General features: G+C 45.2%; 1 protein-coding gene across 1 annotated transcript; it reads right to left on the bottom strand.

Moving 5' to 3' along the window:
* Positions 1 to 685: 685 nt before the first annotated feature.
* On the bottom strand, positions 686 to 11,956 carry PRSS23 (serine protease 23). The gene is made up of 2 exons (XM_036082133.2): positions 11,799 to 11,956; positions 686 to 4,262 (listed from the first exon to the last, which is right to left on the bottom strand). The coding sequence occupies exon 2, from the start codon at positions 4,247 to 4,249 to the stop codon at positions 3,113 to 3,115; it is 1,137 nt and encodes a 378-aa protein (XP_035938026.2). The 5' UTR covers positions 4,250 to 4,262; positions 11,799 to 11,956; the 3' UTR covers positions 686 to 3,112.
* Positions 11,957 to 15,133: the final 3,177 nt, after the last annotated feature.

Below are 15,133 nucleotides of genomic sequence, written 5' to 3'. Positions count from 1 at the left end.
CGAGGACTGCCGTCAGAACTCGCCCGGAGCCCCCTGGGTGGCTGTCTACCCTCCAGTAGCACGTAGTCCGTAGAACAGAAGGTGTTTATTCCAGTACACACCTGTCGTCCTCGACAAGCTCTGGACCAGAGACTCTGGTAGGTGTTAGAGATCACTACCTTAAATACTGCCCCGGTGTCCCTGGGGACTTGCCCTCGTACTGAGCAGGGCATGGGGTCACACAAAGAGAAGAGCATGATCTCGATGTTCCAACTTGCTTTCCAGTCATTTTAAATCCATTTTTGGTCCCCAAAAAGTAAAGAAAAAATACATCTACAACTCCACTACTGGCTGGCTCATGTATCTTTACCTCTATTTTTCCATTTTTTTTTTTGGACTAGCTCATTTCTAAAATTCAAATTTCTGAATAAAGTCTATGGGAGAAAACAATGTCCCAGATTCTGCCACAACTTTCTCTCAGCGACAAATGATTTGCAAGTTTATTCTCTCCCATTTTACCCTCTGAACCTTTCTGAACCTGGATCCCGTGTTCTGGTTAAACCCCAAAGGCACCAACACCTGATGCCACTAAGGGCTCGTCATACTTTCGGCACGATCGCCTTGACCAAGGGCTGCTACAGAGATCCCCCAAATGTATTTATTAGAACACTAAATTGCTCATAGGCATTATATGACAAAACAAGGGTTCAGTGATCAAAGATCTTTATTGAAGTGCAGATTTTAAAACATTACCATGTCTCTTTACTACAGGACTTCTTAGAGCTTTCAAAGTGCAAACGGGCAAATGAATCCCTGATAAGGAAAGGGAGTACAGGGAGGCATCTCCCTCCTCCTCGATGATGGTGCCCTTTTTGTTCTTCGTAGAAAATCTGGAGGGATGAGTGTTTATGGCACACACTTTAGGAATGTTGTTCTACTAGCCTTACTGGAAATATATCCTTACGATGTATAACTAATACATGTAAAACACTAATTATATTAATATCATGAGTCCATTCTTTATTTCAAATTCCACGACAATTTAATACCATGCTTCCTTTTATTACCACTGAAGAGATGGACATGTTATTTTACCGTCTATGAGTTCTGTCGTGCACAGCACGTGGGTATTATTCTTGAGCAAATGACACCTATTTGTGAACTATATATTGATATTATTTTGACTTTGTGCCATTGCCTACCTTTGCAGAGGGAAATTTCAACTTTGCAAAAAATCAAAATCAGGAAATCAGGTGCTTCGCAAAAGGAGCATTTTTTTTTTTTAATCAGTCCTGTCTAGATGTTCAGTGAACTTCTTTTCCTATCAAGCAAGAGCAAAAACAAAAGCCCCCAAATACCAAACACAGGGATGCAGACCGCTCTTCTTTCTCACGCTAGATTCCTGCTAGATTTCAAAGCAAATTGTACTGGAACTCAGAAGAATCCTGGCGGCCTTACATCTCTTTGCTATGCATAGTATTTCTTACGTGATCTGAAGAAAGCACTGTGGCTGTACATTTCTTGAGTGTCTTATCAGGATTATTCTTCTGAAAAGCTCAAGAAACACAAGCAAAAAGCCACCCGGAGAAAATTTAAGCTTCAGTGCCATATCTGAATGTCCTCGCAGAGAGTTACAATTCAGGCTGATATTCCCTAAGGTACAAGCCCAGCAAACATCTGTCCAATAATCCTTTTGCTCTTTCTTCTCCCCACACTGATACATTTAGGAAGACGCGTTCAGGCTAAGAGGCATAAAATGAAGACATAAAATAAGTCACATTCTTTTCTTTACAAACTGTGATTATCATATGGATAAAACATTCATAGAGACGTTTCCTGGAGTGGGAATTCTGATCCACTTTGCATTCTCCTGATTTCCATTTTTACTACTGTACTTGATTATACGTGCCTGTAGCCTCAAGTATCCCCAGTAAAAGAGGCCCTTTTAAAGCCGGGGCAGGGGTCCTCTTGGTTTTTCTTAAAGCACCATCAAAATATTTTTATTATAAAATAAGTAGAGAGGTTTCCAAATTGCACAAGTCCATTGCTCCCTGAAAGCACACTGAAAACTCTGCAGAATAACTTTGATTAGGTTGTAGGATCGTGCCAGGCTCCAAACAAGTGCTTATTCTGTTGTAACATCTGCCAAGCAATGCGTCCATTGTTCTCTGGAATTTAATTCATTTGAAATTACTCCATCCAAATGATAAAACATGAGATGTGCTATCCTCCGGGGTAAAATGAAATGATTGTTTTTAGTGGGACCACAACTGTTCACTGGGAAGGGATACAGCCTGTTCTAATTAGGCCCTGATTATTGTTTTCTGGAAAAGAGCAAGTTCAAGAAACGTGAGTAAAATCCTGTTAAGTGGAAGGATGGGCATAAAGGGTCTTGCCCACTCTGGTGTGTCACTAAGCTGACAGGGCCATAGGTTGGGTCTTCCCCAAAAGTAGAGTAACAGTCTTCGGGAGAGAAACTATTTCAAAACTGCAAGCAGCTTGGGATACTGACTTACTGTAAGATATAGTTTAACATGTGTACCAATATAGTCAACAAATTCCTTTACTCATCAAGGACTACTGTGCAAACACCTCCAAATCCAAAATATTATACCTGCCTGTCTAAGAAGTATTGTGAAGGTTCCTAAGAGTTTTATGCGGTAGGGAACACTGCCACTGCAAATGTTAATGATTAGGCATTAAAAACAACAACAACAACAACAAAAACCCCAAGATGAATCTCAGGAGAAAATACACATATATACACACATAAGAATTTATATCTCCCATATGCCACATATTTAATATAAACCTTTGAAACAAGTTCAGATGAAATAAAAATCAAAGTTCTCAAAAAGTGAAATATTAACTTACTTGCTAAATATTCCCTATCATCCCAAACATCAGTATGGTGTTTTTTTTATTTCTATGCAAAAGTATGCCTTTAAAGTCCTTAAATGATATATGATACACAAACCAGTTTTCAAATAATAAAGCCAGGCATCTTGCAGTTTTAAAAAATTAGGTAAAAGATTTATCATCTCACACACACACCCACCCCAATGACAACATTTGGCCTCTCCTAAAATAAGTACATGAAGACCACCAGGTGCCGCGAGGAAGAAAGACTGTGTCACCCCTCCCTACAGTCCAGGTAGTTTCCTTTAATCCAATAGCAGATCTGGGCATATTTGAGAGGGGTGATTCTAACAGCCACGTTGAAATCCTGTGGAGAACCATTCATGTCGACCCACTGGTGCCCTGAAAAAATGCCAATAATTTTCCGCTCCCACTTCCGCGGCTGCCTCTTCCACATCCTGACGTAGACCCCGGAGCTGCTGGCCCCAGGCTGGGCGTCACACTGCTGGTACACCAGGTCATAGGTCTCCTCTTTGACATCACAGAAGCGGTATACCAAGTTGCCTGGCCGATCATTGTCATAACCGGAGAAGTGGATTCTGCCGCCTGGCAGCTGCTTGGCAGGAGGGCTCACCCCAATCTTCATGAATTTTCTCTTGTGGGGTTTTTTGAGTTCTAGGAGGGCGTAGTCATAATCCATACCAATGTCGTTGGCATTGCCTTTGATCCAACCCTTGGGCACGTGGGTGCGCTTCACCCGGATCCACTGAAACTTCATCTTCTCCGGCACGGCAGAGCTTGAGCTGTTGGCTCCTCGACCGCCATCTTTAAACTTGGGCTTCAGGAAGCCCACTCGAAGTTTCTGGGTTCCCTTCACATAGGTTTTCCCATCATGGATGCAATGGGCAGCCGTGAGGACATGCTTCTCTGCCACGAGGGTGCCCGTGCAGCCGGTGGATAACTTCACTGATGTTGAGAAGGGGTAGTTGAGCAAGAAGTCCTTCCCAAAAATGCTGAATCTGCTGTCATAGCCATAAATCTGCCGCTTCCTCCGAGACTTTCCTGAAGACTCTTGTCCCCCGCCCTTGCTGAGGACATAAATGCCCACCTGCGTCTCCGTGCGGCTGCCATTGGCATAAAGTGTTTCGTAAGACAGGTACTGCTTGGCCTCTTCGTAAGTGGGCAGTGGCATTCCCTTATGACACTGGGGTCCGCACGAGGAGGACACTTCCAATTTGGCTTCGGCCCCAAAGTCTGGCTTGCTTAGGTTGAGGGTGGACTGGGGCAAGACCACGGGGAGGCGATAAGTGGGCCAGGTGGGTTTCCAGTGGGTACCATAGGGGCTCACCTGCCCGACAGCACAGAGGAGGAGGAGGAGGAGAAGGAAGAGAAGCCCTGGGATCCCCGCCATGCTGAGCACCACTCTGTAGGAACAAAGATAAGCAGGTCAGGAGGGCAAGGGGCTGAGCACTGGCTGGCTGAGGAAACAGCCCGCCAGCATGCCTGTCATTGTTTCTAAGTCTGTGAACCCTCCTCAGGAATCAGGGTGTGGAGAGGAATCCCGAGATAATGGTCTCACTTACAATACAAGGCTTGACCTGGGAACTTTTCCATGCTCAAAATGAAATGGGGTGTTCATTCCCTTCCACGTTTAAGATGCCCCTAATGATGGCCCAGTGCAAGGCGGTGTGCAAACAGTCACTCATCCCCAGAGGAGCTGCTCTGGCAGCCCCGGGTTCTGTGTGATTTCGGGCCTTCTTTGTGCTTGGTTCTAAGCTTTTGTCCTCTCCTACCTCCCTGGTCCACCCGCCCTTCTTTCTGCTCATTTTCAATATAGCCTGCGCTTGGAAAATCTTCAGAGCAACTTGCTCATGTAAATTTACACAGCTGAGGGCTCAAGGCCTCAAGGAGGGATAGCTTCACAGCATCAGCTCACTGGGATTCTTATAGCTTCTAAATGCAGAGTGATTCCAAAGAGGGCTTGAGACCCCCCCTTTTTCTTCTTTGAATTTAAAACAACCTTAACCATTATGAATTTAGTTCCAGAGTCGTCAGGCCTCTAACAAACAAGATATTCCTTCTTCCTTTGGATTTTGTGGCACGCTAACAGGATCTCTGTCAAAGATCTGAAGCTCTAACGTAGCATCAGGTATCACATTATGAGCTTTACTGCTGGTTACTTTTCAGGTCTTTGTATCTATGTTCCTGGCTCAGCTGAATGCCTTGAATTTGGCCCCATGCTAGCGCTCAACAAAGATTTATTGAATGAGTACCTGTATTCATCGAAGAGTGAGTGATTAGTGTGGCTATAAAAACCACATTTTTGGAATGATGCATGCTGAGTGCTAATGACAGAGATGTATGTGGATGATGGGGTGGCTCAAGGAAATCCCATGCCCATGAAATCCAGGTGTGGTAGGCGCGCCTGGGTGGCTCAGTAGTTAAGCGTCTGTCTTCGGCTCAGGTCATGATCCCAGGGTTCTGGGATCGAGCCCCACATCAGGCTCCCTGCTCAGTGGGAGGCCTGCTTCTCCCTCTCCCACTCCCCCTACTTGTGTTCCTGCTCTCGCTATCTCTCTCTCTGTCAAATAAATAAATAAAATCTTAAAAAAAAAAAAAAGAGAGAGATCCAGGTGTGGGGAGTAACAAGAACGGGGGAGCCATTCCAGGGGTGGTGATGCTTGAGGTGGGTGAAGGTGAGGAGAAATTAGATAACCTAAGAGAGAGTGAAGGGGACACTTCGAGAGAGGGGACAGTAGTATACAAGGACACAGAGACATGTAACCATGCAAGGCATTTCAGAAACTGCTCAACAAGGGTGGAAGACAGCAGGTGGTAGACGCAGGGGGCAAGAGCCGTATTATGTGAGGCTGTGTACACTAACCGAAGAAGTTTGGATTTTCTCCTGAAATGTATGTTAAAAGAGCTGGCTCAATCATCCCAAAAGAAAAACAACAATGAAAAACGAGTCTGGGAAGTACTTTCATAAACATTCAAGCACCAGTTGCTTCTGACTGGCTGTGGATCTTCTGTTCAGGAGAAGCTGACGTGGCAGGTAAGGTAATGTGTTCACGGTGGAGTGTTCCCGAAAGGAGGACAGGGAAGGGTTAGGTCTCCCAGGCTTTGGAACCTAGCAGGAGTCAGGAAGAAACCATGTCCTTGTTCCCATTCTCTTCCTCTTGAGAGTACAGACCTGCTGGTCGCTTTGGGGTGCCCTTTAGCTTTCTTTTACATAAAACTGGAAAATCCCATTGATAGGCTCTAGTCCAGCTGACCATACCAACTCACATTCCCATATCCACACATGATATTACTAAGAAGTGTGCTTGCCCGCACCCCCACCCCCCCCCACCTCTGGGATCTTTTTGCTTGACTCTTTCTCTCTGATTCTACTTCTGTCAGAGAAAACAGGGATGGGATAAAAAAAAGAATGAGGTCCTGGAAAAGGTAATTCCTTGGGACTTCCTGACTCTTTGAAATTGTTTCTTTCCCTTTTTTCAAATAGGAGTCGTCCCTGGGCCCTTCTGTGGGGAGATAATACATCTAGTGGTTTCTCTAAGTCCTTGAAACCATGGGGTATGTGTGTATGTGCACACACGTGTTTGCATGTGCTTGTTGGTGGAGAGAGTGGATACTGTCATGACTAAAGGCTCTCAGTGGATGAGGGAGGGGATGCTAATGCTAGGAAAGCCTTCCTCCCCAATGGGGACTTCAGGGGTGGGCTAGGTGTGGTGAGGACAGCCCTTTAGGAAACTTCAGGAGATGGCTCTGTGTCTGATTATTCTCGTCTCCTGGCTCGGGACCCAGTCCTTAAACATATCTAGGTCCTGGACAGCGTTTTTCTCTATGTAAGTTGCTGTCTAGGTAACTAAATGCCCCCCACACCAGAATCTCTGCCAAGTGTGATATGTACTAGGAGGAATCCTGCGTCGCCCACAGGGCTGTGTCTTGGACCCCTACACGCCTTCTTCTCCTCCCTTGGATTACAGTGGAGAATGCTTATGCCTGCTAACACTGACCAGCAGATGTGTTAGGCCAAGTTTGACTTCAGCTTATCTAAGAAAGAAAACAGGATCCAGAGGCCCAAGCTGCCAAGTATTCCCGTTCTCAAAATGTGATTCTTAGGGGAGAGAGAGGAAGAGAGGAGATGGTGTTCTGCTATGAGGTATCGCAAGCCGTAGGTCATCTTTTCAGGTGCTTGAAGAACAGGGTAGTTAGGTCGTACTCGCATGGGTCATCATCTTGAGCATGCACCTTCAAATCTCAAGTTGGAAATTTATATGTGAATTGGATCCTGGGAGTGCAGAGCCTGAATTATCTACTGTAGCAGAAGTCCCCCAGTGGCACCTGTCTTTATCCAAACACTGAAATAGTCCATTGGCAAGGGTGCCAGGGAAGAGAATGGCAGGCAAGAGTCTGAAACAGTTAACTAGGAACTGGGTCTTAATGAATTAACCTCCTCTTAGGCAAAATTAACTAATTGCACTTTCCCAAGTGCTTTGCCTCTACAGCAAACCTATTTTAAAAATATTTTCAAAGTCCTTCAAACATGTCTTATCTCATAGTGAGGTTACAGATTTTTTTTTTTTTTTTCCAATGTCTGTCTTTCAAAAAATGTTTTGGAACCAGTTCCTGAGAGTTTGTGGGTCTGGAGAAATGGAGACAAGTCTTTTTGCGGGCATGAGGGCTGGGCAGTTAGCGAGGCTCCCTCACTGGCCACGGCTTCACTCCAGCCTCCCAACATACAGGATCGAATTTGTTTCTCAGAGAGAGGACAAACGACTGTGCCAAGAACCCCTGGGATCATTTACAAATCACAGGATGCTGGTAGAGAATGCTAAGAGTCTACTGTAGATTATTATTAGGATATTAATATTCCCTAAGGAATATCAATATTCTAGATAGAATATTATCTAATCAATATCTAACATTCATTCAATAATATTCCTAATTCAGGGTCCTTGCAACTTAAATTCTGATCATTTAGCCAGTGAAGCAGAAGTTAGCCATCTATAAGTAAAGGACTACTAAGCCAACAGGGTAGGGTAAAGATTTAATCCTTTAGGAATAAACTTTTTGGATACCTCAAAAACACGAACTTCCATTAGTCTGAAACACTGCCTGCAAGTTCCCTATGTTATTGCTTAAACTGAACTCATTAACTTGTGATAAGATCGTGTTCTGATGGTTTATATCTTGATTAAATTTTCTTTGTAACTCTGAAGGCTATAAAACTGCTTTAAAAAGACTTCAATTCAGATTGAGAAATTAATGCAGACTAACGCAGGTCAAATTACTCCAAACTGATTAAATTTTTTCATTATTATTTTAAATATTTTATTGAAGTATAATTATATTAGTTTGAGGTGTGCAAGGTAATGGTTTTTAACTGACTGTAAATTGGGAGATAAAGTTGTCTGTTCTCAGGCTCCCAAATGGGTTTAAGGTGACATCTGTATTAAGGTTATGAACTTCATAAACTGCCCACCCCTCTACCAAATGTGTGTTTAGGGTAGTTTAGAAACTATTCTGAATAGCAACCTGAACTGGATGATCTCTTTAGTCTTTTTAGTGCTGGTCTTTTCAGGCCCAGGATTTTCTAATTTTGTAATTTTCCAGGGTCACAAAAGTCCAAGGCAAACACTATGCTGTGCACAAACAGGGTCTGCACCACCATTTACTGTTTGGCAGCCTACACTCACAGAATTGAGGAGGCCGGAGGCAGAAGGGAAAAGGAAAATTTATCTTGCTAATCTCTTGCCTATCTGGGAGACAAGATTTCCCTCATCAGTTCGCCAAGGAAACAAAGGCCTCCAGCAGAGGGTGGCTTTCAAGAATGGAGGAGAAGGATGGTTGGGTGTGCTGGCTCTTAGAAAAGTATGAGAGGGGAAATCTCACCCACCAAGGCTCTTTCCCAAGGCATTCACACGCTACCCTGACTCCTTTCCCATTAATAAGACACCAATGATAACCGTGATGCTTTAAAATTAGGTTGGTGGCTTTGCATTAATTTCTCAACTCACCTGATGATAATTTCCTGAATAATTTCCCAGCAATTATTGTTTCCATTTTTATAAACTCTAAGTAAGCCTGCACTCTGCCCATTTAAGTTTACTTAAACACTCTAGGATGGAAACAGATATAATAACATTCATAATCTCACTGTTGGAAAGGTAACTAATGGATTCCATTAACTTGAAATGCTCTCTTGCCTTCACAAATGAATCACCTTATCCTTATAGAACTGTCTGAAATATGCACCCCTTAAAAAAAAAAAAAGAATAAAGATTTCCAAACCTTATCTTCCAAATCTTATCCTCATTATATCTAAATCCAGATGAAGAAAATTCAGGTCTATAATGTTTCATTTCTAGGAAAAAGCCTTTACTGAATAAAGATTCCTCACATACATAATTATCTTGTAAAGTTCTCAACCAAGTATTCTCACGTATCGCTTCACCTGAATGACAAAGCAGAACGAAAAACTAAGGTAAGCAAGTATTTTTTTTTACCATGCTTAGTAATACAGAAACTATTCCTTTTCCAATTCTGTATATCTGACTTACAAGAGTTACACATTCCGGGCTCCATCACTCAATATGAGCTACTCTCCTGCTGTCCACGGTCTAAAAATATTTATATTTTATGAGGATGCTGCTACTTCACAAATCCACTAATAATCTAATGGTGAAGGGACTGTGCACATTATCAGAGACATACAAATACCCACCATCTGCTTGGAGGTTGGGCACTGAAACTTCTCTGCCCCAGATCTGCACCTTAGTCTTCAACACTGCAACAACACAGCTCTCCTCAAGAGGGCAAGTGTTTGGGAGAATGACTGAACTCCTCTAGCAAACAAGTACTGGGAGAAAAAAAAATCTAATCCTCAGGACATACATTCTCTATTGTACAACAGATGAATTCCTGTGACCTCTATAAACAGTAATGTCGAAAGAAACAGTGGGCAAGTCTGTGGAGATAAAAGTTTTGGACACCATCTGGAAGACTAACAAAGGGTTTTCCATGGAATCTGTGACCAGGAATACTGAGCAGTGAAACCATGCTAATTCCTAAAGCAAATACCTAAACATGAACAAAGCTCTGTGAACCCTCTTGCTCTCATTTTCCTGAGTCACAGAACTTATTAAAGGAAAACAGACCTAATCATATAATGGTTTAGGAATTACAGCCCGGACAGGAAAGAAATACAGGGAGTTTACAAGCCCAGCCACCCTAAACATAATCTTATGGTCAAACCAAGTTTAACTTCTTCTGTATCAGCTTTTAGGCAAAATGAACTGCCCTAGTGAGCTTGGGACAAACCTGGTGGCAGAACAAGAACACAGTGTATCAAACTGTCAATGGTGAGACCAGGAGGAAGGAATTCTCCAGGGCCAGTGGGAGTTATGCATGAATAACGCTGGTGGACTGAATCCTCAGGGATCTATGAGAAGAACTATGTGGGAGAACCTGAGCCTATTAAACACTGCAGACTGCGGCCAGCAATGTCCTCAGACCCACTAATGGGCACTTTGGCACTGATACTACAGACGGAAAAGTGCACCCAAATTCACCATCTACCTGAATAAGGTGTGGGTGTTACAAAAATGAGATCCGTATTAGTTACCTGGGAAGAATGCTTCCTTTCCCGCTCAGGTACAGGAAAGCATGACAAGTTATCTCCTGACTATTTATGTGGGAAGAACACAAGTGAAACAATTTATTCGAATGCAGAAGGTTTGCATATGATCAAACTTTCACAAGAAAACATAGTGGTTTTTGTAGCATTTCTCCTAAATCCCTCCCCCCCACCTCCAATTCACTGTCAGGCTTCTTGAGAGACACAGTCCTAAGGCCTATTTTCAATGCTCTTATGCACAAGGAGGACCCTGAAACAAGTGCAATAAATATCCTCACATTAACTGGCATTAGGCTTTGGCCACAGCTGACTTCAAACTATAAACTCAACTCCTTCCCCTGTGGCCACGTGAAGATAACTCTGGCATTGGCCTATCTGCTCCTGAGGAGCACACAGGGAGGGACTCCTTAAGTCCAGTTTCGGGAGCTGAGGGAAGCCAGCCCATCCCCACACTGATCCTGAACAACCTGGAGCTTTCCACCAGCCTGGGGCTGTTTCTCTTTCTGAAGTCTCTTGGGTGTCGCCCGAAGGGCAATAAAACACACCGGATTTTTATCAGCTGCTTTTTCGTGAGATGTCGGAAAGCAACCCTAATTTGTATTCTGGAAGGGAATGGTGGTTTACCTTCACCAAAATAATTCTTCTCCCTCCTCTTCTAAAACAATTTTTAAACTTTTCAAACTTTTATTTAAAAGCTAACTCGTAGTGAACGTCCACAGGCCGAAGAAATATTTGCTTCCAACGACGGTGATAGTTCACAGATAGTTTAGAAGGAAGCACACGGTCATCAATTAAGGCTCCAGAGAAAAGATCCTATTCCCCAACCTGTGTCTGCTGCACTTTCTTGCTGGCTAAGATGTGTTCAAAATCACGTGCCCAGAGTTAAAAATTAATGTTCAGCTCATGTTGGAATACATATATGCAAAACCCCAAGAAAGTAAGTGGTGGCGGGTGCGAGCGCGCGCTCGCGGAGGAGATGGGGGTGTTGTCATCGCCCAGCTGGGGGAGAGCTTGCCCAGAGCCGGCTCTTTCTCTACTCCCACCCAGCATCCAAGATAGCACGTTCAAACCCATCTTTCCCATCCGCTGCACGGTGACACTGTGTGAATGCAGGCGCCCTGCAGCCCCTGACTCTCCGCGGAGCTCCTTCAGGCCGCGGGTCCCAGCCCTCCAGCCCCCAGGGCGGCCCGGCGAAGTCCCGGTGCCCCCCGCAGCCCGCAGTCACCCCACGCCGCGCGCACAGGCCCTTTGTCCCGCTGCTCTCGGCGCCGCGCTCCCCGCGCGCTCGGCTGTGTCCCCAGCCCGCGCCCGCACTCACCCGCTCCGAGCAGTCCGCCGGGGCCGCGGCTCACTGCGCCGCTCCAACAGGTGTGGGCGCCGGGAGGGCGCGTGCGACTCCCATGCCTGCCCCGCGGCGCGACCGAGTGCGAGCCGGCGGGCGGGCGAGCAGCGCCGGCAGCGGGCGGGTCCGCCCCCCGCGCCTCCCGAGGCCCGCCCGCCCCGCCTCCGGCCTCGGGGAAGCCGCGCGGCCGCCGTCCGCCCCCCACCCCCGCACCCGGCCTGCGCGGCCGCCCCCACCCCTCGCCGCCAGCCTCCGGCCCGAGAGGGGGCCGCTAGCCCGGGCGTTCCGCCGCCGTTGGGTCCGCGCAGGTGGGCCCCAGCGGCGCGGCGGCTCTCTCCGGTCCGGGCCTCTCTGCGCCAGTCCGCGCCGGTCTCGCGGAGGGCCCGCCCGGCCCAGGAGCCGTGCGCCTTCACCCTTCCGGCACCGCGCAGCCCCGGGGCTCGGCCGCAGCGTCCAGAGCGAGCTTCTGGCCTTCGCCCGCGGCACTCAGCTGCCTGCCCGTGAAGACCGGGTGCTCCCCAGGGTCGCCCCCCAACCCCAGCCTAGAACTGGGGACGCGGGCTACACCTGGGGCATGGGGAGCCCTCGACAAATTGAAGAGTTGCGAAAAATCGGTGCACTTGAGTTTTTAGGGGCGACCGAAGTCCTGCCCGCTTCACCCAGTTTCTCAGGTGCTTCCGAGGAACGCAAAGCTGCGCTGGGTGGCAGGACTGCCAAGACTTTGCATCCCTTTCTGAACACGCCGGGTGCGTGGGGCCCCGAGCCCAGCAGGCCTTGGGGGCCTCAGAGTGGCGGCGGGCTGCTGAGCCCACTGCCTCAGCTTTCCATAGGGGCACCAGCTGGTGGAGCCACCTCCTCGCCCAGCGGGCCTGCTTTCCTTGAGTTCACTCCTGGGAGCCCACAGTTCCTGGTCTCCCCCTAGCCAGGCCCGGTGATTGTGCCCTTTAAGAATCTAGTGCTAGACCTCACAGAATGAGTCTGGAAGCTTTCCTTCTGTTTCTATTTTTTGAAACAGCTTCGGTAGAATAGGTATTATTTCTTCTTTGAATGTTTGGTAGAATTCCCCAGGGAATCCATCAGGCCCTGGACTCTTGTTTTTTGGGAGGTTTTTGATCACTGCTTCAATCTCGTTACTGGTTATTGGCCTATTCAGGTTGTCAATTTCTTCCTGTTTCAGTCTTGGCAGCTTATAGGTTTCCAGGAAGGCATCCATTTCATCCAGATTGCTCAGTTTATTGGCATATAGTTGTTGATAATAATTTCTAATAATTGTTTCTTTTGTTAGTCATGATCTCTATGAGGCCAGCATTACCTTAATCCCCAAACCAGGCAAAGACCCCATCAAAAAGGACAATTTCAGACCAACATCCCTGATGAATATGGATTCCAAAATCCTCAACAAAATCCTAGCTAATAGGACCCAACAATACATTAAAAGGATCATCCAACACAACCAAGTGGGATTTATCCCTGGGATGCAAGGGTGGTTCAACATTCGCAAATCAATGTTATAGAACACATTAATAAGAAGGGAGAGAAGAACCGTATGGGCCTCTCAATTGATGCAGAAAAAGCATTTGACAAAACATAGCATCCTTTCCTGATTAAAACTCTTCAGAGTATAGAGATAGAGGGAACATTCCTAAAGTTCATAAAATCCATCTTTGAAAAACCCACAGCGAATATCATCCTCAATGGGGAAAAGCTGAGAGCCTTTCCCTTAAGATCACGAACATGTCAAGGATGCCCACTCTCGCCACTATTGTTCAACATAGTACTAGAAGTCCTAGCAACAGCAATCAGACAACAAAAAGAAATAAATGGTATTCAAATTGGCAAAGAAGAAGTCAAACTCTCTCTTTTCACAGACGATATGATACTTTATGTGGAAAACTCAAAAGACTCCACCCCCAAATTACTAGAACTCATACAGCAATTCAGTAATGTGGCAGGATATAAAAATCAATGCACAGAAATCAGTTGCTTTCTTATACACTAACAATGCAACCGTAGAAGGAGAAATTAGAGAAATGATTCCATTTACAATAGCACCAAAAACCATAACATACCTCGGAATAAACCTAACCAAAGAGGTAAAGGATCTATACTCTAGGAACTACAGAACACTCGTGAAAGAAATTGAAGAAGACACAAAAAGATGGAAAAACATTCTATGCTCATGGATCAGAAGAATAAACATTGTTAAAATGTCTATGCTGCCCCGAGCAATCTATACGTTCAATGCCATCCCGATCAAAATTCCAATGACATTTTTCAAAGTGCTGGAATAAACAATCCTAAAATTTGTATGGAATCAGAAAAGACCCTGAATCACCAAGGAAATGTTGAAAAAGAAAAACAAAGCTGGGGGCATCACATTGCCCGATTTCAAGCTATATTACAAAGCTGTGATCACCAAGACAGCATGGTACTGGCACAAAAACAGACATATAGACCAATGGAACAGAATAGAGAGCCCAGATATGGACCCTCAACTCTATGGTCAAATAATCTTTGACAAAGCAGGAAAAAATATGCAATGGAAAAAAGATAGTCTCTTCAATAAATGGTGCTGGGAAAATTGGACAACCACATGCAGAAGAATGAAACTCGACCATTCTCTAACACCATACACAAAGATAAACTCAAAATGGATGAAAGACCTCAATGTGAGACAGGAATCCATCAAAATCCTACAGGAGAACATAGGCAGTAACCTCTTTGACATCACCCACAGCAACTTCTTTCAAGATACATCTCCAAAAGCTAGTGAAACAAAAGCAAAAATGAACTTTTGGGACTTCATCAAGATAATAGACTTCTGCACAGCAATGGAAACAGTCAACAAAACAAAGAGGCAACCCACAGAATGGGAGGAGATATTTACAAATGACACTACAGATAAAGGGCTGGTATCCAAGATCTATAAAGAACTTCTCAAACTCAACACCCAAAAAACAAATAATCAAATAAAAAAATGGGCAGAAGACATGAAAAGACACTTCTCTGAAGAAGACATACAAATGGCTAACAGACACATGAAAAAATGTTCATCATCATTAGCCATCAGGGAAATTCAAAACCACATCGAGATACCACCTTATACCAGTTAGAGTGGCAAAAATGGACAGGGAAAGAAACAACAAATGTTGGAGAGGTTGTGGAGAAAGGGGAACCCTCTTACACTGTTGGTGGGAATGCAAGTTGGTATAGCCACTTTGGAAAACAGTGTGGCGGTTCCTCAAAAAATTAAAAATAGAGCTACCCTATGACCCAGCAATTGCACTCCTGGGTATTTACCCCAAAGACAC

Source organism: Halichoerus grypus, chromosome 11, assembly GCF_964656455.1.
Source record: "Halichoerus grypus chromosome 11, mHalGry1.hap1.1, whole genome shotgun sequence".
Lineage (NCBI taxonomy): Eukaryota > Metazoa > Chordata > Mammalia > Carnivora > Phocidae > Halichoerus > Halichoerus grypus.
Note: the sequence above shows the minus strand (reverse complement) of the source record. Positions and strands in the feature narration are given on the sequence as shown.

Excerpts from the sequence above, each read along its gene's own strand:
- PRSS23 (XM_036082133.2), bottom strand. The coding sequence starts at position 4,249 with ATGGCGGGGATCCCAGGGCTTCTCTTCCTTCTCCTCCTCCTCCTCCTC.